The sequence below is a fragment of the Onychostruthus taczanowskii genome, unplaced genomic scaffold (genome assembly GCF_017590055.1).
Source record: "Onychostruthus taczanowskii isolate IOZ18803 unplaced genomic scaffold, ASM1759005v1 scaffold6, whole genome shotgun sequence".
Taxonomy (NCBI): Eukaryota; Metazoa; Chordata; class Aves; order Passeriformes; family Passeridae; genus Onychostruthus; species Onychostruthus taczanowskii.
In genome coordinates, this window is record NW_024503679.1 from 16,793,438 (window position 1) to 16,818,627 (window position 25,190).

The 25,190-nt window shown below is 44.3% G+C and overlaps 2 protein-coding genes across 5 annotated transcripts in view; one reads left to right on the top strand and one right to left on the bottom strand.

The window, feature by feature from the left end:
* Nucleotides 1-21,193, top strand: part of MAP2K1 (mitogen-activated protein kinase kinase 1) — a 34,672-nt gene extending 13,479 nt beyond the window's left edge. Inside the window, exons 2-11 of the mRNA XM_041418826.1 lie at nucleotides 944-1,154; nucleotides 3,157-3,303; nucleotides 7,048-7,125; nucleotides 7,623-7,674; nucleotides 13,489-13,613; nucleotides 15,790-15,997; nucleotides 17,148-17,212; nucleotides 18,432-18,493; nucleotides 19,346-19,391; nucleotides 20,282-21,193. Coding sequence (XP_041274760.1) covers nucleotides 944-1,154; nucleotides 3,157-3,303; nucleotides 7,048-7,125; nucleotides 7,623-7,674; nucleotides 13,489-13,613; nucleotides 15,790-15,997; nucleotides 17,148-17,212; nucleotides 18,432-18,493; nucleotides 19,346-19,391; nucleotides 20,282-20,395 — 1,108 coding nt within the window. The 3' untranslated portion in view covers nucleotides 20,396-21,193. The remainder of the gene's footprint in view (nucleotides 1-943; nucleotides 1,155-3,156; nucleotides 3,304-7,047; nucleotides 7,126-7,622; nucleotides 7,675-13,488; nucleotides 13,614-15,789; nucleotides 15,998-17,147; nucleotides 17,213-18,431; nucleotides 18,494-19,345; nucleotides 19,392-20,281) is intronic.
* A 432-nt stretch (nucleotides 21,194-21,625) lies between these two features.
* On the bottom strand, nucleotides 21,626-25,115 carry SNAPC5 (small nuclear RNA activating complex polypeptide 5). 4 transcript variants are annotated; one of them, XM_041418322.1, is made up of 4 exons: nucleotides 24,952-25,115; nucleotides 23,656-23,844; nucleotides 22,998-23,156; nucleotides 21,626-22,961 (listed from the first exon to the last, which is right to left on the bottom strand). In XM_041418322.1, the coding sequence occupies exons 1-3, from the start codon at nucleotides 25,039-25,041 to the stop codon at nucleotides 23,046-23,048; spliced, it is 390 nt and encodes a 129-aa protein (XP_041274256.1). In that variant the 5' UTR covers nucleotides 25,042-25,115; the 3' UTR covers nucleotides 21,626-22,961; nucleotides 22,998-23,045. The 4 variants fall into 4 exon arrangements, with proteins under 4 accessions (XP_041274256.1, XP_041274257.1, XP_041274254.1 ...); XM_041418323.1 differs by having other exon boundaries at nucleotides 21,626-23,156; nucleotides 23,656-23,832; XM_041418320.1 differs by having other exon boundaries at nucleotides 21,626-23,156.
* Nucleotides 25,116-25,190: the final 75 nt, after the last annotated feature.

Here is a 25,190-nt window from a genome sequence, read left to right on the forward strand (position 1 = left end):
ATTTAATTATTTTTTTAAATGAAAGTAGTTACGTTTTTCATACTTCTGAAGAAATAAATTCTCTTCCTCAAATTCTTCATCCTAGCAACACTGTATTCCCAGGGAACATTGCATTAAATTTGGGGAAGCAAAACAGGTTCTTGCTGTTAAATATTTATCTTGCAGTAACTTACTGTTGCAGTTGAAAGCAGGAAATTTTAAAGGAGCCTTTAAGTTGTCATATTGGAATGAAGCATTTCCATAGGAACTGAAGTTGTTAAAATGTTCCTGGAACACTGAACTTGTGTCTGTGGTTCCAAACTTAACTCCTGCATAAAGTTTTGGTTTTCTATTTTGTGTTGCTTAAAAACATAAATCCTCATGTTAAAATGAGGTTTCCAGCAGATGTGTCCTTAAACAAAATTAAAATAAGCTTAAAACCTCTGGGCCACAGGCTTTCACTTTTCCAGTGATTGGATTTTGACTGTGTTTGGCTGGGCTTGATGACTTTTTACTGATAACTAAATGAGAAACTTCTGAATGAATTGTTGGTTATACAGTCCTGTGGAAATCAGTCAATAAAACATTTAGGCAAACTCAGGAGGAAATTACAACACAACCTTGAAAACACACATCTAAAAATAGCATGGAGGGCTGTGCTGTGATTCAGGAGCTCTCTCTGACCAGAAGTGCAGAGTCATGAAGCCACTCCTGGAGGTGGTGAAACTCAGCATGCCTGGATGGGGGCAGGACCTCAGCGGTGGGGAAGGTGGCTGTCTTGTGTTTGTCATTGTTTTATCTGGGATAAAACACAGTTTACTTAAATCAGAGGTGCAGCAACACATCTCAGGGGGGCGACTGCGCAGCCTGGGTCCTTCTGAACAACGTGTGCGGGTGCAGAAAGGGAGCGGTGTCACTCTGACCCTCACAGCTCTGCTCAATGCTGCCCTTCCTTCTCGTGCAGGACAAACTTGGAGGCGCTTCAGAAGAAGCTGGAGGAGCTGGAGCTGGATGAGCAGCAGCGGAAGCGCCTGGAGGCGTTCCTCACCCAGAAACAGAAGGTTGGGGAGCTGAAGGATGATGACTTTGAGAAGATCAGTGAGCTGGGAGCAGGGAATGGTGGTGTGGTCTTCAAAGTGTCTCACAAACCCTCCGGCCTCATAATGGCAAGAAAGGTGAGGGGGTCAGAAAGAACAGCCTGGGGGTGGTGTTTATAGAGGGCATTGTCTCTGAAATACAGTGAATTTATTTAGAGAAAGAATTGGTGGTGACACACAAAAATTAGTATTTAATGCCAGATTTCAGAGAAGGGGATGTGTTTCCATAAGTAGGAAAGGTTGCACTTCCTCATCCTACATGATGAGGAAAACATCCTAGTTTTTCAGAAGCAGTGTCACACGTGTTAGTAATTAAAGGATTGGCATTTGTTCCTCCTTTTCCCCTCTCATTCAGGAGTAGGAGGCCTAAAAAATTACTGGAAATGATCAGTTAGACAAAAGTGGCAACATTCTGTATTCTGGGCAGTAAATTTAGAGGAATGGAAAAGGTATCACCTGTCTTAAGATCTTCCTTCACAGGCACACAGCAGAAAAGAGCTCTGGATGAGACTGGAGAAGAGAACTCAAAAAAATGGGAATGAGGGAATGCATTGAGTTCAGTGACATCTCCTGTTCTGTAGTTCCATCCTGGGATGCAGTTTCTGGGCAGGAAGGGATTTTTTCCTTCTCTGGAAGTATTTTTTATGCTTTACAACATGGAGCAGTTGTGACCTAGTTTGCAAGAGAACTGAGATTATTTTTTTTTTTGTGACTGAAATAGCTTGATGTTTTAATTCTCATTTAGTTTACATGAGAAGCTTTCACTTCCTGTCAATATCCCTGGGAACAGAGCACTCATCCCAGGTCCCATTGTTTTACTACACTGGGAACTTCCCTTTTTTTGATTGAGAAGTTGAAGACTTCTTTAAAAGATAGTTGACAAATAATTTTCTTTTTAAGGTATTTCTTTTTAAGAAGGGGACAGCGTCATCTTCAGCAAAACTAAAGGAAAATGTGCATGTGCTAAGAATAAACTATGCTGAGGACAGTTTGGGGAGAAGCAAAGGAAAATGCTCAATTCTGATATGTGAGAATTACAAAATGCACAAGTCACTGAAGTTTTCTTGAACTAAATCAATTTAATTGATTTTTGTTTTTTCACCTGCTGTGGGTTTAACAGGAAGTTTTGCCCCAATTCATTAATATTTGATGCAACTGAGATGTTTGCTGAATTGTGATTTTTCCTCCATTTATTCACCAAAATTTCATTTCCATAATTCTCTTTCCATAATCTTTCCTTTCACCTAGGGAACATTTATCCCATTGTATGGGATAAACAGTCTGGTGGGGAAAAGGTACTGGGGAGTTTTTAATGGGAGCTTCAGCTCATTCCTTCCTCCAATGCTTTACAAACACCTGAACAGGTATTTTTCAGCAGCTGCCTCTGACTCAGAGCATCTTTGACACATTTCCCTCAGGAAATGTGCTGCAACAAAAAGTTTCTGCTGGAGAAATACTTTGTGAAAAGAGGATGGAATTCCTGCCTTTTCCTGGTGCTGTGTTGTAGTGTTTTCCCTTGGCCACTGTTGTTGGATTTTGCCCTTTTCTGACCCAGAGATGGGGCAACTGAGAGGTGTTTTAAAACTTTTATTCCATTTTCAGTCTCATGTGAAGGGTGAGACAACACAGATGTTATAATTCACACCATCACAATCAGAAGCCAACTATTTCCTAATTGCAATGCATTATAACTAACCATTTCTCGATTAGAATACCTTACATTATTATAATTATTTCTTAATTATAATACATTATAAGTGTTTCTTAACCTATCAGCTTTTACATACAAATGACATACATCAGTTTACATACAAATACATACTGTGTAAACCTTCTGTCAAGCTTGAAGAATTCTCTACAAATCCATTTCCCACACACTAGGAAAGCAGGTATGGATTATTTTACAGTTGAATTGTAAAATAATTTGGTTTGGAAAGGGCCTCTGGAGGTGATGAGATGCTCAAAGCAGAGTCAGAGATCAGAGCATACTCAGGGCCTGCCTGTATTGAAAACCTCTCTGAATGGCACAGATCACTCCTGAAGAGTGGATTTGGTTTCACTGAGTGGGCTTCTCTTGCAGTTAATCCACCTGGAGATCAAGCCAGCCATCCGCAACCAGATCATCCGGGAGCTGCAGGTGCTGCACGAGTGCAACTCCCCCTACATCGTGGGCTTCTATGGAGCCTTCTACAGTGATGGGGAGATCTCCATCTGCATGGAGCACATGGTGAGTGCCAGCAGTGGGGTGTCACTGATGGGAGATCTCCATCTGCATGGAGCACATGGTGAGTGCTCAGGAATTGGTTATCACTGATGGCAGATCTCTGATGCCTTGTGAAGGCTGATCTAGAGCAGAGGCTGGGCAGAGTTACAGAATAAAGCAGGGATTTATTACAAGGGTCTCCTCCATGGATCCACCTTGGGCAGCACAAGAGCCCAGCCAGGGCTGCCCCCAAGATGAACCCAAATGGTCCCAAAATGCACGATGGTCACGGGGTCTGTCACTGGGATCAGCTCTGCTCCATGTGCACATTGCAGTTCAGTGTCCAGTTCCAGCTGCAGCCCCTGCAGTCCCATCCTTGTTTTCCTCTCTTCATTCCACGGGGTTTGTGCTCCTGGGCTGAGATTTGGATCATTTGTCCTTGGTGCCCAGCTGGAGCAGGAATTGTTTTGTCTCCCTGCTCTGTGCAGAGAGCTCACCATCCCCACTGTGAAGCTCAGACCCACATACTAAAGCAGCACAGAACCTGAAATACATAAAAGATAAACCTCAGGTATCATCTCCATTTGCACGGAGCACATGGTGGGTGCTCAGAACATTTATTTCCTGAGAGTTTTCCCCTGAGGTTATTCCCTGAGCCTTCCTGCAAACCCTCAGTGCCACCAGCACTGCAGTTACAGAAGTTCTCTGCTCCTCTGAAGATGTGGTTTGGATTTACTCTGCAAATCCAAGGTTGGCATTGATAGGAAATGTTTTATCCCCTTCTCCAGTGTCTGCCCTGCACAAATGTAGCTTCCCAGTTGCTTCTTTTTTATCCTTTTGTTGTATTTAAAAATATTTACCCAGACCTGCTACTTAAACACTTGTTCTGACTGGGGTTCAGCTTTGTTTTTTCTGCAGAATGGACTAGATCACTGATACTGCAGCTGTGCAGATTCTATTTTTTTTCTTATTTATATGAATCCATATTTTGTCCCTTTTTAAATTTTTACAGAAAATGCAAACATGAACAATAGTGAGCAAGCCCAGAGGGATCTTACCCAACTTCTTTAACGCCAAAAAAATATTTTTAACCGTGTTTCATTTTAATACAAAGTACACATTCTTCTCGACATCTGTTTGCCTTTCTCCAGCCATATGGACTCAAAACATGAAAAGTAAATTTTCTGTAATTAAGGGACAGTCGAATTCGTTGCCTCACTTGGTGGAGGTTTTTAACGACACAAAACACAATACAGCCAAAGACCTCTTTATTTTTTCCCCTGAAAAGAGCTGTTTCTTTGGAGAGAAGCTGTATTTTTTCTGGAAAGTGCATGTGATTGTTGTAATGCCTCTGTGGTCCCTCAGAATTTTGAGAAGGAATCGATGGTTGCTTAGGAACAAGCACTCACCGTGCAGGCTCCAGGATGTGGGAGCCCAGGGGAAGGTGTGCACCCCAAAATACAAATTCCTGCAGGGAATGGGAAAGTTCAGCTCTCAGCATTGAAAAGAAGAGTGAAAAATAGGAAAGTGTGTTAAAAAAACATTGCTGGAGAGTATGTTAAATGTCACAGATGTGCACAGCTGCAGCTGCTGAAGCAGCCTGTGTGTTAGCACATTCCAGAGGAGAAATAAAAGGCCTAAAGAGTCTCAATTTATTTGTCAATGAGAAAATCACCAGCAGCAGTCAGGGTTTGTAGGTTCCTAAGCAGGGAATAATATATGTGACAGGGAATATTATGTCTGACAGCAAACATTTTCAATTTAAGGGAAGGCAGGGTGAAATCTGGTGGCTCAGTGCTGAATCTGTTCCAAGCCAGACTGGATACAACATTTTACACATAGAACATCTGATCAATAAATTATGAAATCAAAAGATAGGTGGATTATCATAGTCTTAATTTATATTATTATTATGCCATTATAATATCATTATTATACTATTATTATAGTCTTAATTTATTATTATAGTCTTAATTTAGCATTAAGCTTAATGCAGATCACTGATAGAAGTTTTTGGTCTCCTTTTGGATAAAAGATTGGATGAAAATCTCCACTGTGGTCTTTTTTTTTCAGTTGTTACCACTCAGAAATCTTATTTTTAGCGGTGGGTTACAAAACCTAAGTCGGATTATGAACAAAAAGTTGGAGGTGGAACGGGAATGGAACTTGAGTGTTTGATATTTTTAGGTACCTGAATTCAAGATCAATGCCTAACTTTGCTTAGCAGCAGGTATTTAACAGGCAAAAGGGTTGGAGGCAGCTCCTGCAAGACACTGAAGGCTGCAGCCAAGACGAGGCAGCTGAATTGTGTTCAGCCTTGTCTAGGATCAGAGCTGCTCCTCAAGGAAGGGGAAAAAAGGGTTTTTTCTGTAACAAAATTATGGTTAATATACCAGTGTCTCAGCAGAGACAGCTGTCCAGAAATTCAGACTGGTTTAACAAGAGATTTCTAGAGATTTTTTTTTTTCTGCTGGTATATTTTTAATCAAGTGTGGAGCATGTGGGTGTGTTTTTTACAAAAATACGTGATTAGATAAGTATTTATATACTTCTCATAAGAGTTGTAGATTTTAGTCCTCAAATAATAAACCTTTGTGTTCCGTTTTTTTGCTTTCACCAAGTGTAAATGTTGATGGAAACTTCCAAAGGGGAGGTTAAGGCAAAGACAATTAATTACTCCAGTTGGATCTTTATGGCAAGTATTGGGAGTTATCCAGTGCTGATCCAGACAACAGGATATGGTTTTAAATTGGAAAAATAACTTTTCAATTTCTCCTTAGGTTATATATTCTCTGCTCCAGAGAATCCAGACCTTATGCACAAGTCTATTGTTGAATCAGTTGCTAAAAATAAACAGCATTTTTTCCCAGTTTTCCTTTTGAAAAGCTCTTAGCAACAGTGGGATATATTTGCCTTTGCTGGGGGTGTGTGTGCATGCAGGCAGTTTATTTAATCTAATAAACAAGGCCATGGCTTACCAGCGAACCTTCAAAACATTTTCTCTCTATTTTGGTTCTTTCTGTGCCAAACCATCCTTGGAAGAGTCACCCTGGACCTGCAGAACTGACAGAGGCAGCTCCTCCTGGGCAGGACCTGCTCTGGGACAGGGGTCTGGGTTCTCTCATCATCCTGGGGTGCCACTGCCAGCTGGGGCTGCCCCTGGATCCCTGGCAGTGCCCAAGGCCAGGCTGGATGGGCTTGGAGCACCTTGGGACAGTGGGAAGTGTCCCTGCCTCGGGTGTGGAGTTCCTTTCCAGCCCCATCATTCTCCATTTTCAAGCAGAATTCTTTGTCTCTCTCAGTATGATGAGTTTTCAGCCCATAATCAGGATCAATAAAATCTTTTCTTACTGTCTTTGGAGGAGGAGGATTGTCATGGATGGCTGTGACAAGAAAAAAATGCATTAGACTGAAAATGACAGAAACCTGTGAAATCCTTCCTGCTTGCTTGTCACTGTTTGTGGACAGTGCTTCCTTAAGGAGATCCAAACCATGGAAGTGCTGCTCTGGAAGAGCATTGTGTGCAGTGTTTATTTGAGTGGATGTTGTTAGTGACCAAGTGTTTATTTAAAATAAACACAAACCCGACTGATTCCTCCTGAGCAGTGATTTATTTATTTCAGATTTGCACCACAACAATGTTAAAGCAAACATGAAGAGCAGCTTGGGGTTTTTTTTTAAACAAATTAAGGCTTCAATTTACAGCCCTGCTTAAAATATTTTCGAGCAATTTGATTCAAGTTTGACTATTCAAATATTTCTTGTTAGGATGGTGGCTCCTTGGATCAAGTGCTGAAAAAGGCTGGAAGGATTCCAGAGCAGATCCTGGGCAAAGTTAGCATTGCGGTGAGTGGGGCATGGGGATGGCACCTCTGGGCCTTGGGTGGGCACTGCCACATCCAGGGGGATGGGGGATGAGGGAGAAGGGAATATTCCCAGGATTTTCAGTGGTTTTTCATTTTTCAGTTTCTTTTTGTAGCTGTGGGCACTGGAATGAGTAACACATTCTGGGCTGTGTGCTTGGAGTCGCTGCTTTTGGATCAGTTGGTGCTTCTGGATGAGAGCTGAATTAACACTTCCTTATTTTTCAGTTTTACCTTTCCCTCTCCATTCTGCAGCAAGAATGTGTACAGAACTCTCTGTAGACAGAACTTCCAGGAAGGGGTTGAGCTTGTTGTTCATTTTCCTAGTCAGAGCTGGAGGGACAAATGAAAACTCAGTGTTGATTGGCAGTGATTGCATTTTGGGATTTCTGTTCAGCTGCATGCATTTGGAATTCTTGTGCAGACAATACATTTAACTCTTCTGCTTCCTAAATTAATTTCGTTTTCATTTGTCTCTAGGTAATAAAAGGACTCACATATCTGAGAGAAAAGCATAAAATAATGCACAGAGGTGAGGTAAAAGTTTTTGTTGTAACTTTCCTTGAATATAATTTTATTCACATTAAAATGCCCCTTTTTTCTATGCTTGGTTCTTTATGGTTCCATATGACTTTGGTTCAAAGGGTTTTTCTTGGGCAGTGCAAGGCAAACTTTCTGTTTTAAATCCAAATGTTTTACCATGAGTATCAGGTGTCTTCAACTTCTGTCTTCCTGCAGTTTATCTGGGTTTGTAATCCATGCTTGAACTGCTGTTCTTGCATTTTATGTCCACACAGAACTTGTCTCTGTTTGACTGATTGCAGTTAAAACCTCTGAGCTAAATTTCATTTGACTATTCAATAGTCATTGCCATGAAGACTTTTAAAAGAAAGTCACTTTTTCCCCATGTGTCTTACATGCACATGCTGTTTATTGAGAGCTGTCATGCAGAACTGCATCCTTTTCATACTTTAAAACAATTAAAAACCATGGTGAAGCTGTGTAAACTGGGAGTCTTGCTTCTCCTGGGTCCTTACTTACTTTAGAATAAATATATTAAATTATTTTCTGCTTTTAGTTGCCCTTTTTAAAATCCAGCTCCTCCATTATCTGTTGCATGTTCCATTAAAGAAGAATGAGCCTTGGTACAGTAATAAATCCATTTTTGCTGCTGTGGGTGTGCTGTGAAGGTGGAGCTGGAGCAGTGCTGGGCCCTGTGTGCAACCCACAGCAGCTGCTGGGCAGCTTTGGACCACAGGAGAATATTCAGATTATAAAATATCTGCAGCAGACATTAATGCATGTCTGAATTTACATTTGTTGCTCAGACCAAAAAGAGGAATCAGCAATCCCAGCTTGCACAAGCTGTTGTAGGATCACCTTACACATGAAGTTGTGTTTATCACACATTCCTGGTTTGTGGGGTTTTTTTAAACAAATATAGCTCTCTTGTGGAGCAGGGAGGTTGGAGGGAGACTCTAAACATTCCTGGTGACAGTTTCAAAGTCATTTGTCTCTGTTCAGAGCATAAGGACTCCAGGGAAAGAGATCACCTTATTTTAGGGCATCCTGGTAGAGTTACTGCTGCATCTTGTCCTCAAGTCAGCCACAGCAGTGGGTTGTTACTATGTTGGTTGCTTGGGGTTTTTTTTTAGGTTGATCTTGCTCAGCTGAGACAGCAGTTTTTATTTATTTATTTTCAGTTTTACCATCTGTAAATCTGATAAATCCAAAGTGAAGCCCTCCTGATCTTGTTTAAGTGCAGCTTAACCTCACAGTGTTTGCTACGTCAGAGGTTACACTGCAGGTTCATGGACCAACACAAATCAGAAATTCCTCTTCTGCATTGCTTCCAGTACTGGATTGAGTGTGCCCTGGAGTGTAAAACTCCATGTCCATGTGGTGGTTTTTGTTTTTCAGCTCAGTTTCCCTCCTGTGTGCTCTGACTGCAGCAGGAATTCGTGACCTTGTGCACTCCTTGCAGAAGCTGCTCTGTGATCACATCACATCTGTGGTGTCTGATAAAGAGGGAGCCAAAATGACATTTTGGGAGTTGATCATGGCCAGTGCTGGCAGCTGAAAGGAGAATCAGTCAGAGCAGTGAGTGGTTCTCCCTTCTCTGGACAGCCAGAGCCAAACTTGCAGCTTCTCTCCTCAGTGCTGTCCATGGGTCTGTCTGTGCCACAGACCTTGTGCATTCTTTGCACTCCCCTCATGAAGCTGCTTCTGGCAGTTTTTCCAAACTGCCTCTTCCTTGAATCCCAACTGAGATAAACAGTGCTGGTAAAAGCACTTTTCCTGTAACTGTGTAGCATTATTTTATACACAGCTCTAATAATTGGAGATTTCTGTGCTTTGCTTTCTCTCCTGCACTGACAAGGTGAGAACAGCATCTCACATAGGCTGTTTGTTCTCACTCATCCATCCCTGGGGAAAATGTGTGCACTTGGTGGGCTTGTTTTCAGCAGGATTTATTGGAGTTGTGCTGTGGGGAGAGTGGGTGACTTAAAAATCCCTGTTAAACATGAGAACGTAGCAACAAAGGGCCAAAAAATCTGTTCTTAAATCTGAAGACAGCCAGGCTTGTGAGAACTCATTTACAGGAAGGAATTTATTCCACTGCTATGTTTTATTAGTTGTATGGCAGTATCAGCAAATTTGGAATATTTAACCCAAACTGCTTCCATGCACAGCTGAGTCCTGGACTAACTGAGGAGAAGTGTTCACTTGTCATTCCAGACAGCTCCAGGAGGAAAGTTTTGGAGCTTAGAGCAGGAATGGAAAATACAGTCTTTTTATAGAGGAAAATACAGTCCTTTTATAGAGGAAAATACAGTTCTTTTCTAGAGGGTTTGCTCATGTGGAGCACTGCTTTGTGCTCTGGTCCTCTCTGAGCAGACAGGAATGAAATCACAAAACCTCTGGAAGTTCAGCTGGTGGGATCCGAGGCAGGCACAGCAAAGGAAGGGGTGAGGAGCATGACTGTGCTGGATATTTTAATAATATCTTCTGTTCTGTTAAATAAAGATATCTGTGGTGCTGTCTGGACTTTAATCCTCTCTGGAAAGGCTCTCCTTGCAGTGAAGCTGCTTTGTAAGGTTTTGAACCCCAGCTGAAGGCAGCAGGGAGGTGTCACTGGGCTGTTCCAGGGCTGCAGTTCCAGAAGGTTCTCATGAAATCCTGCCTTGGCAAATGGGAACTGATTGGAAGATCCCAAAAATGTGCTGCAAGACACATGCTCTGGTCTGTGTCTGCTCACATGCCTGCTCTGTAGCTGGTACAGAGTGAATTCTGACTGAAGGTGTTATGACAACATCCAGGGCCACCTTTCAGAACGAGCCTGTGGGGCAGAGCAGAGGAAGGAACCTCTCACAGAGATTATCAGGCATTCTGGAAACTTCTCTGTGTTACCAGCTCCCTTTGCAGTGCCATAAATCCATCCCCCTGGCAAAGGACTTCTCTGGAATTCTCTTCCTGGCTTGTCTGGGATGGTATATAAAATATCTTCCACTTTCTTTAGAGCTGAAGTGCTTACATAACACATTTTGTGTTCCTTTTGTCTGTTCCTTGCAAGTTCCAGCATACATTTTGCAGAATGCCTTGGCATTCCTGTTCCTCTGGCAATACAAATCTCTGGTTTCCAGAGAAACTGCTCAAGTGCTCAGAGGCTCTGGAGTGAAAATAGAATAGGTGCTACATTTAGAGGGGTGGAAATGCAGCAGCCTTCCAAACATCACACTGATCACATGGGGTGCCTTGTGTGGAAAATGAAAATACTCCAGGGAGGAGAAGCTTTGTGCAGAAATCCAGAGAGGAGATGGGGCTGTGCTGGTCTGAGAGCTGCAGTGTGGCATTGCCACCTGCAAAAACACTGAGGGGAAAGGGGAAACCTTCAGGAGACCAGGGGGATTCTGAGACTTCAGGATCCTCATAAAGAGAATTCTGTTTGGCACTGAGAATGGAAGGGTAATGATTTTTTTCTTTGCCATTTAATTATGAAGAATCAATGAACTCTAGAGATGAAAGTGAGGATTTACATCTTTGTTTTGGGTTTGTAGCTGTGCATTGGTGAGCAGCACAGACCTGGCTGTGGTTTGTGCAGCCTCTGCTGTGCTCCCAGTGTGTTTTGCAAACAGATTTTCCACCTTGCTTTTGCACAGAGCTTTGGGTGCAGATTCTTTAATCTCTGCCTGCTGCTTCCCTGCTCCAGCTCTGGGCTCTGGGTGGGGTTGTTTTTAGCTCCTGCTGGAGTTTTAAACTGGTAGGTCGAGCTCCCAGCCTGGATCCATCCTTTCCATAGTGAAGGGTCCTTTAGTGAGGTCTCAGCAGGCTGAGCTTGCAGAAGGTGCAGCTGTGAGCCCAGCAAGCCAGATCCTCCCCAGGGGTGGGGAATTGAAAGCAGCACACACAAAATACCTGCCTGCATTTTTCCATCCACAAATCAGAGCAGGAAACTGTGCCTGGACAGTTTCAGTTGCCTGGAAAGGGATGGCAGGGACAAAAACATGGAGCCACAATTTCCCTAAGTAGATAATTATCCAAACTTGGTGTTACTCCTCAAAAGGAGCTGGTGGGAGGACAGCTGGAATTGTTTTATTTTCCCCTCCCCATGGATCTTGCTCTGTGAGGCAGTAAACCTCCTGCATGCATGGAGATCTTTGTCACATCAGTGTCCTCCTCCCAGGGACATCCCAACCAAAGGGCAGCTCCTGGAATAGATCTGTACTTCAAAGTGAAAAGCAAATGAAAATGTGACAGCCTGTAGACTTCTGAGTCTGCTCTGAAGTGAAATCATGATTCTCTTTCTTCAAAACAATTTTCCAGTTCCCTTTTTTCTGCAGCATTACTCTGCCAGTGTGGGCTGTTGGTTGCTTATTTTGATAATGGAGTGGTAATGGCCAGCTAAGCAGTGAGATACAGTGAAAAACCTCCTTGCAGCTATAAAAGAAACACTAAACACTTTTTCCCTGTACCTTTGCATTCACCAAGAGCTGTTATTAGTTGCTAAGCTACCAGTGACCCTTATTAAATTTCCATTTAGGAAAAATTATGAATTCAAAATCATGAGGGGGCTCTGTCACAGGAAAAAAACAACCTCCAATTATTTTAAATACACATTTTCAATAAGAATAAAATTATTTTTCAGAGCTTTTAAAAAAAGAAGAAAACAACAAAAATCCCCAAATCTAAACCAACCAACAAACCCAAGACCACCACCCCAAAAAACCCACATCCAGGAAGCAAGATCCCACTGCAGGGAGTGTCTGGCCATAGGATGATTTATGCCTATGTAGATATGAAGGAATGATAGTGTGGCTGCTGTAATTCATTGACCTTTGTAAAATAAATATGTAGGGCCCCTTTATTGATCATTTCTAGGCAAAGTATCATCATTCAGGAGGAGTTACACTGTTCTACACTTATTTATCTCAAAGGAGACCATTTATCTGCAGGGAGGATGTGGATGCCCAAACCTAATGCTTAAAAGCCAGGAAATAGGGTGAAATCAAATAGGGTGAAATCAAAAAGCTGACAACCTTTTTTGCATGTGTAATTTTGAATATTTCTTTTTATTTATCTGTAGTTAAATAGAGAGTCTGTGAGGTGAACCTGGGAGGGACCCAAATCTCTGATTATTGCCAGAGGAGGGCCAGAATTGTGTCACAGGAGGGAAGCAAAGGGGAGGCACATGAAAATTCTCACCTTGCATTGTCAGATTTCCTGGTTTGTCTCCTAAATCATCCATTCTTTTTTTTTTTTTTCCCAGATGTTAAACCATCCAACATTTTAAAAAACCCCAAAAAACCCAAATCCAGGAAGCAAGATCCCACTGCAGGGAGTGTTTGGCCACAGGATGATTTATGCCTATGTAGATATGAAGGAATGATAGTGTGGCTGCTGTAATTCATTGACCTTTGTAAAATAAATATGTAGGGCCCCTTTATTGATCATTTCTAGGCAAAGTATCATCATTCAGGAGGAGTTACACTGTTCTACACTTATTTATCTCAAAGGAGACCATTTATCTGCAGGGAGGATGTGGATGCCCAAACCTAATGCTTAAAAGCCAGGAAATAGGGTGAAATCAAATAGGGTGAAATCAAAAAGCTGACAAGCTTTTTTGCATGTGTAATTTTGAATATTTCTTTTTATTTATCTGTAGTTAAATAGAGAGTCTGTGAGGTGAACCTGGGAGGGACCCAAATCTCTGATTATTGCCAGAGGAGGGCCAGAATTGTGTCACAGGAGGGAAGCAAAGGGGAGGCACATGAAAATTCTCACCTTGCATTGTCAGATTTCCTGTTTTGTCTCCTAAATCATCCATTCTTTTTTTTTTTTTTCCCAGATGTTAAACCATCCAACATTTTGGTAAACTCTAGAGGTGAAATCAAGCTTTGTGACTTTGGTGTCAGTGGGCAGCTGATAGATTCCATGGCAAACTCCTTTGTTGGCACACGCTCCTACATGTCTGTAAGTACAGATTTAAATCCAGATTACACAGCTCTGAGTTTGTTAGGATTAAGTTGTCCCAGTTCTGGTGATCAAACAAGAACCAACTGTTGCTCTTCCTGGTTCAGCTCTTCCTGCATTCTAGGAATATTCTGGTGTCACATCAGATTGTGTGTGTGGGGGAAGAGCTGTTGCAGGAAAACCCAAAAATGAATATTTCTAAAGCAGAGCTGGGGCTGTGTCTACAGTGCAGAACCCTGTCAGTTGTTGCCTTTGGGGGTTGCACACGTTGTCTCCCACAAAATCCCAGTGTTTATGGTTTGCTTTCCTTGGGGAGTGTGCTTCTCTTCCCACTCCAGCCTTTGCTGGGCTGGCTCTGCAGGCAAAGTGCAGCCACAGGAGAAATCCTGGCAGTGGGCAGGGAGTTAATCTGGGGCTGTTCCAGGGTGCTCCGTGTCCCTGGGGATGAGGAGCACCTTGGAACTTCTTTCCAGATGAGTGATGTGCAGGCCCCAGCTCATGGCAGCAGCAGCTCTTTCATTCTCACACACCTTGTGCAGCACACCATGAACTGGTGCTCCTGGTCCCAGCTCTGGCTGGAGGATTAGAGCTGTGTGGGTTTAGCTTTACAGGCAAAAGCTTTGGTGCTGCCTCTGTTCAGCAGGAGCCCTGTATTGTCTCTGTGTCATTTCTCCTTGGTGACACACCTGAAACCAGGCTGGAGTTGAAGTTCTCACCTCTGGGGGCTGTTGCTAATGAGCAAAACCAAATCCACAGCTCAGCTCATCCATGCTCCTGCCTTGCCCTGGCTCCTCCAGGAGCAGGGATGAGAGCCAAGTGCTGTCTGCCTTCAGTTTCCTTCAATTTGTTCTTTTTACAGGCTGAGGGTTTTACCTGGGGAGTTTTTACTTTGCTCTCTGGCATCACAGACCAAGCCACGAGGGGGATTTTGTCCTGGTAGTGTCTGAAGGATCTTCTCTTGCAGTAGCTCCCTTTGCACACTTCTATACACACAAAACCATACAGAATTATTACATGCAAACGTCCCTTTTTACCACATGGAGGTGTGGAAAAACAACACTGTTTAATTTGAACAGATTTCTAGATTGTAATTATATTTATATTTATATTTATATTTATATTTATATTTATATTTATATTTATATTTATATTTATATTTATGTAGCAAGTGCTCTCTATGTTTCCTGCTCTTTTTCATCCACCCACCTTCCTCTACACTTACATTTTATGAAAATCTTGGGATTTGGACATTTCTTTTGCTGTCCAGCAGTTGTGTAGTTTGTCCAGATGGCTTTGGAACTGACTGAGGTGGGACACTGGAGAAAACTCAAATATCATCTCAGAAAATGCTACAAAAATTAAACAAAACTATCACCCCCTTATGGCAGAAGGAAGAGGCTTGACTGCATTCTCACATTCTCTGAGAGGGAGTTTCAAATTGCATATGTATTTTTCCAATATGTGCATGCAATCACATGTATCTGCACCATTTTGGTAAAATATGAGCTTGATTTTAAAAAGAGTACAGAAAAGTGAATGTTTTCTTTGAGAACTCTTAGTAAAAATGGATTTAAGGGTGAAGTAGATCAATGTATTAATAATTTCAGGAACTATATTCAGCACTGAACATAGACTGACAAAGCAGGTGCAAAAATGGGGCAAAAGGAGTTGGTGCAGCACTCACCTGCTGGTTTTGGCACAAGCAGGAGGTGGAAACACTGCTCAAAACTGAGGATCTGTGAAGCAGTGGGACTGGAATAGTCAGATACACTTCTGATCATGATTCAACTGACCAAAAAAATCCCATACCTAAATATCTGTACAGTGTGTGAATCTCCTAAAGACAATACAAAATAGATTTTTGGCTGAGTCTGATCTTGCCTGCAGAGCCTTGTGTAAGAGTTCCATTAGATGTGTGCTAAAGAAGTAAAACAGCACACAAGAGAATAATTTCTGAAGAGTCTCATACTTGTTTGCAGTGCTGGAATGTTTGGAGAACTTCAGGAAACCCAGAGGACAGATTTCCAGGAAAATACCTACAAGTCACTCATTTGAGCATGCTGTGCTAATAAGTTGGGATTTCATGCTTTAATTGATCCAGGTTATTGCAGAATGTCATTTTTTGGTAACTCCTTGTCACAAAGCTGCCTCTCCTCCCCTCCCCTGTGTTTTGCAGCCCGAGAGGCTGCAGGGCACCCACTACTCTGTGCAGTCAGACATCTGGAGCATGGGGCTGTCCCTGGTGGAGATGGCCATTGGCAGGTACCCCATTCCCCCTCCTGACTCCAAGGAGCTGGAGCTGATGTTTGGCTGCCCCGTGGAGGGGGATTCTCCAGTCACAGAGACCTCGCCCAGGCAGAGAGCGCCCGGCCGGCCCATGAGCTGTGAGTCACAACCCTCACCCTGGTTCTCCTGCCAGCTTCAGGGGCCTCTGAGCTGATCCTGCTCTGCACAGAGGGGAGTTCAACTTCTCAAAAACCAGCGTTGTGTTTGGCACCTGGCTCAGATTCACTGAGAGGAGCCCTGAGGGAGCAGAGCACCAGAGACCTTTTGTTGGTGGTTCTTGTGAGCAGCCCCAGAACTGAGGTGTTGGAACCCTGGATGCTGGGAATTTCAGACTCTGTGCTGACAGGCACTGACCCCCAAAAGAACACTGCATTTGATCTGAGGCAGTGGAAAAAGCTTCCAAAATTGAAAAATAGAACTGTGCAGAAGGCTTCCAAAATTGAATAATAGAACGGGGTGTAGTTTGAATAGAAATGTGTAATATCACATAGTAAAAAACTTAGAGTTTAAGGTTTTAGAATATAGTAATATATATAAAACAAGATATAAAAGATGTATATAAAACAAGATAGAAGTTTTAGGGCAGAAGCTAGTCCTTATTCCTCACTTTCTTCTCCATGGCTTTGGGTGGTTTTGTGTCCCCATTGCAAGCCACAAGTAGTTAGTTATTAGGTTAAAAGTAAAAATAATTTAAGTATCATTTCTTAATTAGATAGTTGTCCTTAAAATGCCTTCTAGAGAGAAAGATACAACTCCATTTTTAGTTTTTTACAGTGCTGTAAAACTCACAATTTGTGAGACTATAATTTAAATAAGAACCAATGAACATCTGAGCCTAAACAAGAAATACCATCTCACACATTTAATCCTGACCTTAACAAAAAAACCCCAGAAATTCCACAAAGTGGTGCCCTGTGTGAGGATTGAACTCAAAACCTTCAGATTTCACAATCTGATAAAAAAACTGATAAAAAACCAAAAACCACTCTGAGATCCTAGTCTGGTGCTCTGGTTTTCTCCAAGATGCTGATCCCAGTGCAGCAGGATGATCCCAGTGAAGTGAATGCTTTGGGTCAGACCTGGAAATGTCTCCTTGCATGAAAGCATTTCCCTGCTGCTCTTGCTCCTTTTCCCTGTAAATCTGCTGGGTGCCAGAAGTGTCAGACTTGGGCTTCCCAAAGCACCCCTGAAGCCATGGAGGGAGACACTGATCCCAATTTCTCCAATTTCTCTCCCATTTTTTCCCAGCCTATGGATCAGACAGCAGACCCCCAATGGCAATCTTTGAACTTCTGGATTACATTGTCAATGAGGTAATTTATAAACTTAAAAATCTGCACTTCACAACTGTAAACTTTGAAAGCATCCTGGAATTTGGGGTTAGTGCTGTTTAGTCTGGTTTAGCCTTATGACTGAGTCACAATTCTCTTTCAAACAGCTAAGCTTCAAGGCTAGTTAGAGATTCATATTTTAGAATGGCTTGTTTCCAGTATTTTCACAAGTACCACTGAAACTTGTGGGACTCCACTGCTTGTGTTCTTCAGAAAAAGAAAAAAGCATGCTCATGTTAGCTGTCATTTGTAGCAGCTGGATAACAATGGTTCCAGCTGGATGAATTATTGAAAACTGTCCAGCTCACCCATTTGAAAGGCACAGTTGGTGTCTGGGTCCCTGCATTGCCTGTGCCACTGATAAATTGATAAATTGCTCCTGTAACTCATCTGCTTGCACAATTCTCTCAGATTACAAATCTGTTTTGCATATTATATAACACCCCAATCTGGCAGCACTAACTCTGGGAATGGAGTGAGCATTGAATCACTTCAGCTGCTGTGGTCCTGTACTGCAGCATCCCTGAGGGGGCCAGATTGGGCTGAAAAGCTGCAGCAGCTCAGAGTTTGGCAAGATTTTCTTGTGCCACCTCTGATTTAGCACAAACTTCTTCAGCAGGAGCCCAACACAGGCTGTGCTCCAGTGAGGGAGGGGTGCAGGTCTTGCCCTGCCCTGTGCATAAATGTAACTCAGTGTGAGGATGGGAACTCAACCCTGATCCTGTGGCCAAGTCCTGGAGGACGAGGCAGTAACGTGCAGGTTTATGCAGCCCCCTTCTTTATTTGTCAGAATTGTGTCTGAATTCAGAGCCTGAACAAACTCATTCCCAGGGACAGAAAAGTGACATCAAAAGGATTATGGAACTAATGATGTGCAAGGCACCTTCCCTCAGCACTGTGGAGAATGACAGGGTGCTAATTAGTGCTCTGAGCCTTCTTTAATGAGAGCTGAGGCTGTGCTCACCCCATCCAGGTGTGTGTGGAGAAAACAGAACAACCAACCAAACAAAACCCAACAAAACCCACCCCATAGCAGGGAAAGTCTGGTTTAGAACTGAAACACCTGAAGTCTTGCAGCTGGGAGTAATAACCCAGATCAGCCAGGGCTGTACAGCTTTGCTGAGATGTGGGACATGTCCACACTGTAACATTATGCTGAATGATTGCTGATTTAAAAATGTATTTATTTATTTATTTACAGCCACCTCCAAAACTGCCCAATGGTGTCTTTGGTTCTGAATTTCAAGATTTTGTTAACAAATGGTGAGTATTTTCTCTGTTTTCTCTGTGGCTGAGTGGCAGAGGGACACGCTGTGCTCACCTTTGTCTATCAGGCACTTGGCAATCAGAGTCCCTGCTCCAGGCCAGGGCAAATGTAAGCACTGCAATCAGCATAATCAATCCTCTGGGTGTTAATTTCCAGTTCATCTCACAGGCAACAGGTGCATCCAGAGGAGCCCCAAGGCTCAGGGAGATTCCCCTCTTTAGCCCTGAATTTCTGCTGCTGTGTGCAGCTCAGAGCAGCCCTTAGGGAGTGACCCCAGCAGGGCCAGCAAGGCTCAGGCACCTCCTCCTGCAATGGCTGTGCCGTGGGGAGCACAATCCTGCAGGCTCCAGGTGGTTTTCCTTGCCCATGAGCCAACACCTTTATCCCAGCAGCCATTCCCCCATCTCCTCACTTCCCCAGCTGCACCTCAGTGGTGCCAGCACTGAACCAAGGGGGGCAGCTCACTGCAGTTCAAAAGTTTGTTTATTTATCAAATATCTCTATTTACAGCTTCCAAAAGGAAGGACAATCAATAGCTCTACTTGATCCTGAGCTTGAAGAGACTTGGGGCAAAGAAATATGAGGGATAAAGGGGCTCATGTTGTTTTAGTTGAAATGGGATTTATCTCTCCAGCTTGGTTTAGACACTCAGCAGTCTCAGACAACTCAGGATTTCTTACCTGGAGCTGTGGAACCCACAGAAGGGAACTGCAGGCTCCCATCTCTGTCTGAGAGGCACCTGGTGCTTTTATTGAGTGGTGTCATCAGAGCAGAGCAGTGCAGCCAACAGGAGCCTTACTTTAAATGGTAATGGAGTGTAACTTGTGCACCACTTTGTGTTTTCCCAGTTTAATTAAAAATCCTGCTGAGAGAGCCGACTTGAAGCAGCTGATGGTGAGTGAAGGTTTTAAATTTGATCTAAAAGCCCCTTCCCAGGCAGGTTGGATTCCTCAGCTGAGCAGTGGCCTCGAGGGTGGCTGGTGGCCCATGAGGAGCTCAGCTTGAGCAGGAACAGCTTTTCTGAGCTAGAGATCAAGGGGCTGCAGGTTTCACACCTCCTACAATAGGGACTGTCAAGCAGACCAAAAGTCTGGTGGGTTGTGGAGTCTGCCACTTGATAATCACAATGGGTGGCTTAAATTAATTAACAAAAGAATTCTCTCTTGAGTTTATTAGTTAATAATAAAGCATTGATTAATACTTTTAGGAGGACAAAAGAACAAAACTTCATATGCCATATGGACTAATTAAATGCATTTTTAAGGTATTTAATCTTGTGAAACACAAGATTTGTCACTTTTTTACCAGCTTTGTCTGGCAAAATCTGTAGAACTCAACACACATCCTGCATTTTTGTCTGTGTGAAATAACCATATCAGTCTCAGTGCATCTTTTTATGGTTTTAAGTGTAATGTCAGCACTTCATTTGCACTGCAGGAAATCAGGTTTTCCCTGCCCTGACCCTGCTGCACAATAATGGTGCAAAATGCAAGAGACTCTTTTTATTACAAAAAGCCTTTTAGTGCCCAGGCAGACATTTTCCAGAGGATTACCTCGAGTGGCTGAGCCACATGCCCATCGTTTCTGTGCTGCAGCAGGCACTGGCAGGATTCCTCTGGGATGCTTTGCCTGGTGCTGGCTGTTCTGCATTTCCACGGGGATTTCTCCACGTGGTCTGTAAAGCTTCACAGCTCGATGGCTCCAAGTGGATTTAGGGCTGCTCCTGAGGGCTGCTCCTGAGCAGCCTGAGGGCTGCCACCCTGACCCTGTTCTCCTGTGCCCAGATCCATGCTTTCATCAAGAGATCCGAGGCGGAGGAGGTGGATTTTGCAGGGTGGCTCTGCTCCACCATCGGCCTTAACCAGCCCAGCACCCCCACGCACGCCGCCGGCGTCTGAGCCCGGGGCCAGCTCCTGGACTGTACCTCTGGTGACAACCACGCTCTCCTGGTCCTCTCTCCTCAGCTTGTACCTGTTCAAACATGTATTTCACCTCTTAAGGAAGAATGTCTTGATAGCATGTGCCAAAACGGTTTTAAATCTCGTCCTAAACTAATTGGTATTGTACCGGGTTCCGTCGTTCACTGACCAAATGTAAGCTGTGTAAGTTCCAGTGCTTGCTGATTTTAGGTGATTATGGATATTCTTTCTTAATGAAAATATCACTGGGGCAGGGGGGTTGGCCCCTGGCTTGTTTGAACTTTATCAAGACTCTTTGTAAATCGTTGGTACTTCAATCATGCTTTCCCTGAGCTCCCCGGGCTCGGGATCGGGATGCTCCGAGCCTGTCTGTGAGCATGCTTTGCTGCTGCCCAGCTGTTCCCAAAAGTTAGGCTCCAATTTTGCTGTTGTCTAGAGATCTCTCTCTTTGCAGGTGAAGAAGGCAAGAGCTCTGCATTTCTCAGAATGCACAGGGCAATATTCTAATTGTAGACTTGTTCATATTTCTATATTTATTTTTCGAACATATCATCATCCTTGGATTTAGTGATGTATGTCTTTCTAATTGATTTTTAAAAGTTAGTTCTTGGAAGTGTCCTATGGAATCAAGACAATGATCCAAGCACTTTGCTTTCTTTTAACCTAAAGAGTCATGACAACTGTGTTTAGTGTCTAAAAGTGTATGAAAATCCTTTATTGTTTTATTCTCTCAGATGTTTAGCAATGGGTTCTCTTAATAAATATATTATCAAGTAACTTCTTGAAGCTTTTTTTAAAACTTGACCAAGGCTTTTAACCTAGTCACTGCACTATAAATTCTAGCTCTTTGAAAGGACTTTGGATGAGGAAATGCCTGAAATTGTTCCCCAGAAGGAATCCCCATCAGCGGGAGTGAACTTCCACATGGCCAAAGGATCAGGTATCAAAGGGCTGGCACAGCCCGGGCCAGCAGAGGCAGGAAATGACTCACTGGCAATCCAGGCCTTCCTCGAGCCTGTCCTGGCTGGAAGAGACCTGAAGGGACAGCTGGGAGGGTGTAAATTAAACTCTTTCCTGAGCTTTACCTACACCCAGCAAACAGAGCCTTTTACTGTTTGCTAAAAGAAATGCACAGCAAGGTTTGGGAGGTTTAACTCCCACTTCGGGTTGTCCCCCCAGACAGCAATAATTTGGGCACTGCAAGCACAGTTGTAAGGACAGCAGGAAAAGAACTTTATTGCAACATGCACTAGAACTGGGCTGTTAAAATCCAAAAGCACTCATTCACAAAAGCAGCAGGAATTCTATCCATGAAAACTACTCTGGACCATGCTGGGCACAAATAACATTTTTCAACAGTCAGAATTACCCTCTGGAGTTGAAATGTGCTAAGAAAGGCCTGGGTGGCTCCTGGGCTCCTCCCAAACCAGCTCTTCACACACATCACTGCAAGGGCTTATTTGTCCATAGCAGTTTTGGCTCAGACTTTTGGGGGTTTTTTACCTGTCAGGCTTGGGAAAGCTTTGTTAAACAATCTTCAGTCCTGTTCTGAACTCCTTCATTAAGACATCCAGGATCCTCAAAACCCAAATAGCCTTTAGTACACGATGAAGCCACATTTACATCCCAGCAGTTTCCAATGGTACAAACCAAACAAGAGCCAAATTAACACTCATTAACAGGGCAGGGATTCACTGGAGGCTGAATGTCAGCTCTGACCACCCCCAGGACACCAGACACTTTTCCAAATGCAAAAATTGTGGAGATTTCACATCACTTTCCATTTATAACTAAGTTCTTAAACTCCTCATGCTGCTCCTTGAGAATCACAGGAAAGCAGGCAACCTGGCCTTGATTTATGAGGTTACAATGAGAGAAAAATAAAGTAACACCAATTTAAGAGTATTAGCTTAGTACAAGCACCACAGATCAGTTCTTAGTCTACAATTTGTGGACAAATAAAAGGCTCCTTTGGCTGCTGCTCTGAAGGAGCAGAAGTAGAAAGTCCTTCTGTGGGACAGACTGATAGAACTGAAGAGCACCAGGGGGACAGAGAGACCTCCCTGCTGTGCTCAGAACTGGGCTGACTCTGGGAAGACTCTGGGAGTAACTCCAGCTTTCCATGGAACTGAGAACACAGCAGCTGAAGGCTGGAGACAGCCTTGGACACATCTTTTCTCACCTGTATCCGAAATTGCCAGTTTAGGCAAATGAGGTTAGAATGTAATCACTGGGGCAGCAGCAGCCTCCAGGACCTGCGTTTGTTTCTCACATCAGGAAGTGAGAACAGACAAGTTATTGCTTTCAGTGCAAGTGTTAATTGGTCTGGATGATCAATTGCTTCTCCCTTCCACGTACAAAGATGTTGTAAGAGCTACATTAGGTTTGAAATGTGGAATGGATTGTGCTACATATTTGTGCAGCAGATTTTCATTCTTTCATTCAACATCTGAGTCAAGATGTGCCCAGCCTGGGAAGTTCACGTGTTCAGTGTCACTGCCCTCCACTCTGGTGTGTCACACAGTTCATACCCACACACAGCACAAAATGGAAACCACTTGGTGAGTTTCAGGTGAATGAAGAAGAAATTCCTGAGTCTGTATTAAAAACCATCTCTGATTTTTTTCTCTCAAGAATCGGATTCTTCCTCCTCTTCCTCCTCCTCCTCCTTATCATCCCGAAGACTGAGGTGTAACTCAGTTTGATTGATGGCAGCCTCATTGTCCATCTGCCCAAGAGTCTGTCAGAGAAAAGGGCTGATTACCAAAGCCAGCACAGACACCAAACACTTCTCAAATCACTGTCAGAGCTGTGCAGTCACTGTTAATTAAAGCTCTCAGAGCTACAACTGAGAGCCCATCACAGCAACAAGGCCCTGATCTCCATGGAAAAGCTGCACCTGGGTCAGGCTGGCAGGCATTGAGTGAAACCTGCAGCACCTGTGCCTCCATCCCCAGCACCGGTGCCACCCCCGGGTCACAAGCATTGAACAAAATATTTAACACGTGGTGAACTGAAGCTACAGCACACAGCTATTTCCCAATCCCCTGGAAACGCCATGCTTTTGGGGATGGGAAAAGGTGAAACCCTGGAAAGAAACCAGCAGCAAAGCTGACACTACAGCTGAGCTCGGCAGTGAGGAGAAGCATCAATGAGGTGACACGAGGAGCTGCACAACCCAGCCCAGCCAACGTGCCAGCCGGCCGTGGGGCCCCCTCCGAGCCCAGGGACCCCCTTACCTGCTGGGTGTCCTCGGCCAGGGCTGGCAGGGCCACGGGGACGTTCTCCTCGCCGGCCCTGATCATGGACTGCAGCGCCAGCTCCTCCACCTGCAGGGACCGCACTGAGCACTGCCGGCAGCGCGCACAGCCCGCCCGGCGCTGCCTCCCCACGGCTCTGCCTTCAGCTGTTAACCTCTGGAAAATATCCTGCCCTTCTGTGCTAAGCTCCTTCACTATGGTATGCATGAGTCTCTAAACCCAAGCAGTCTCCAGCTCCACTACCTCCAGCTAGCCCTTCTCCATCCATCAGCTACGGCAAACCATGCACTCACGTTTACCTCTTAGGGATGTATCCTGCTCACACAATTACATTTATCTCTTAATGTGGAGCAGTCTTCAGTTCCACTACCTCCAACCAGCTCCACTACCTCCAACTAGCCCTTCTCCATCCATCAGCTACAGCAAACCATGCACTCACATTTACCTCTTAGGGATGTATCCTGCTCACACAATTACATTTATCTCTTAATGTACCCTGCATACATTCACATTTACCTCTTAGGGATGCATCCTGCTCACACTCACAATTACATTTATCTCTTAATGTGCCCTGCATACATTCACATTTACCTCATAGAGATGTAGCCTACATACTCACATTTATCTCTTGATGTATCCTGCATACATTCACATTTACCTCTTAGGGATGCATCCTGCTCACACTCACAATTACATTTATCTCTTGATGTATCCTGCATACACTCACATTTACCTCTTAGAGGTGTATCCTGCTCATACTCACAATTAAATTTATCTCTTGATGTATCCTGCATACACTCACATTTACCTCTTAGAGAGGCATCCTATGTACACTCACATTTATCACCTAATGTATCCCACATGCATCACACTCACATTTACCAATTACAGACATATCCTGCACACACTCACACTTACATTTACCTCTTAATGTACATATACACTCACAACTACAGGTACTTATTACAGATGTGCCCCACACACACTCAATTACATTTACCTCTTTGAGATGTGCCCCGCACACAGTTACATCTACCCCTCAGAGCACCGCAGATGGATCCCCCTTTCCCAGAGATGGATCCCCCTTTCCCAGAGATGGATCCCCCTTCCCAGACCTGTGAGCAATTCCCTGCTCCCTCTCCAGCACCGATCGGGCGCAGGGCCCGGCCCGTGGCGGAGCGCGGCCGCGCGGGGCTGAGCGGCAGGCCCGGCCCCGCCGCCGCTCCCGCTCCCGTCCCCGCGGCCGCCCCCCAGCCCCGGGGTGTCCCCCCGCACCCGCAGCCGGCGGAGCTGGTCGTGCAGCGCCGCCTTGACCCGCAGCAGCGTCTCCTCCTCCCTGCGCAGCTCCTGCAGCCGGCTCAGCATCGTCCCCGCCGGGCGCGCCCCGCCACGTCACGGGCCGCCCGCGTGACGTCACACCGCGGCGGCGGCGCGCGCCACCGCGCGGCCACCGCCGGGCACTGCAGCTCCGCGGGCCCCGCCCGCCTCCGTCCCGCCCCCGAAACTCCCGTTTG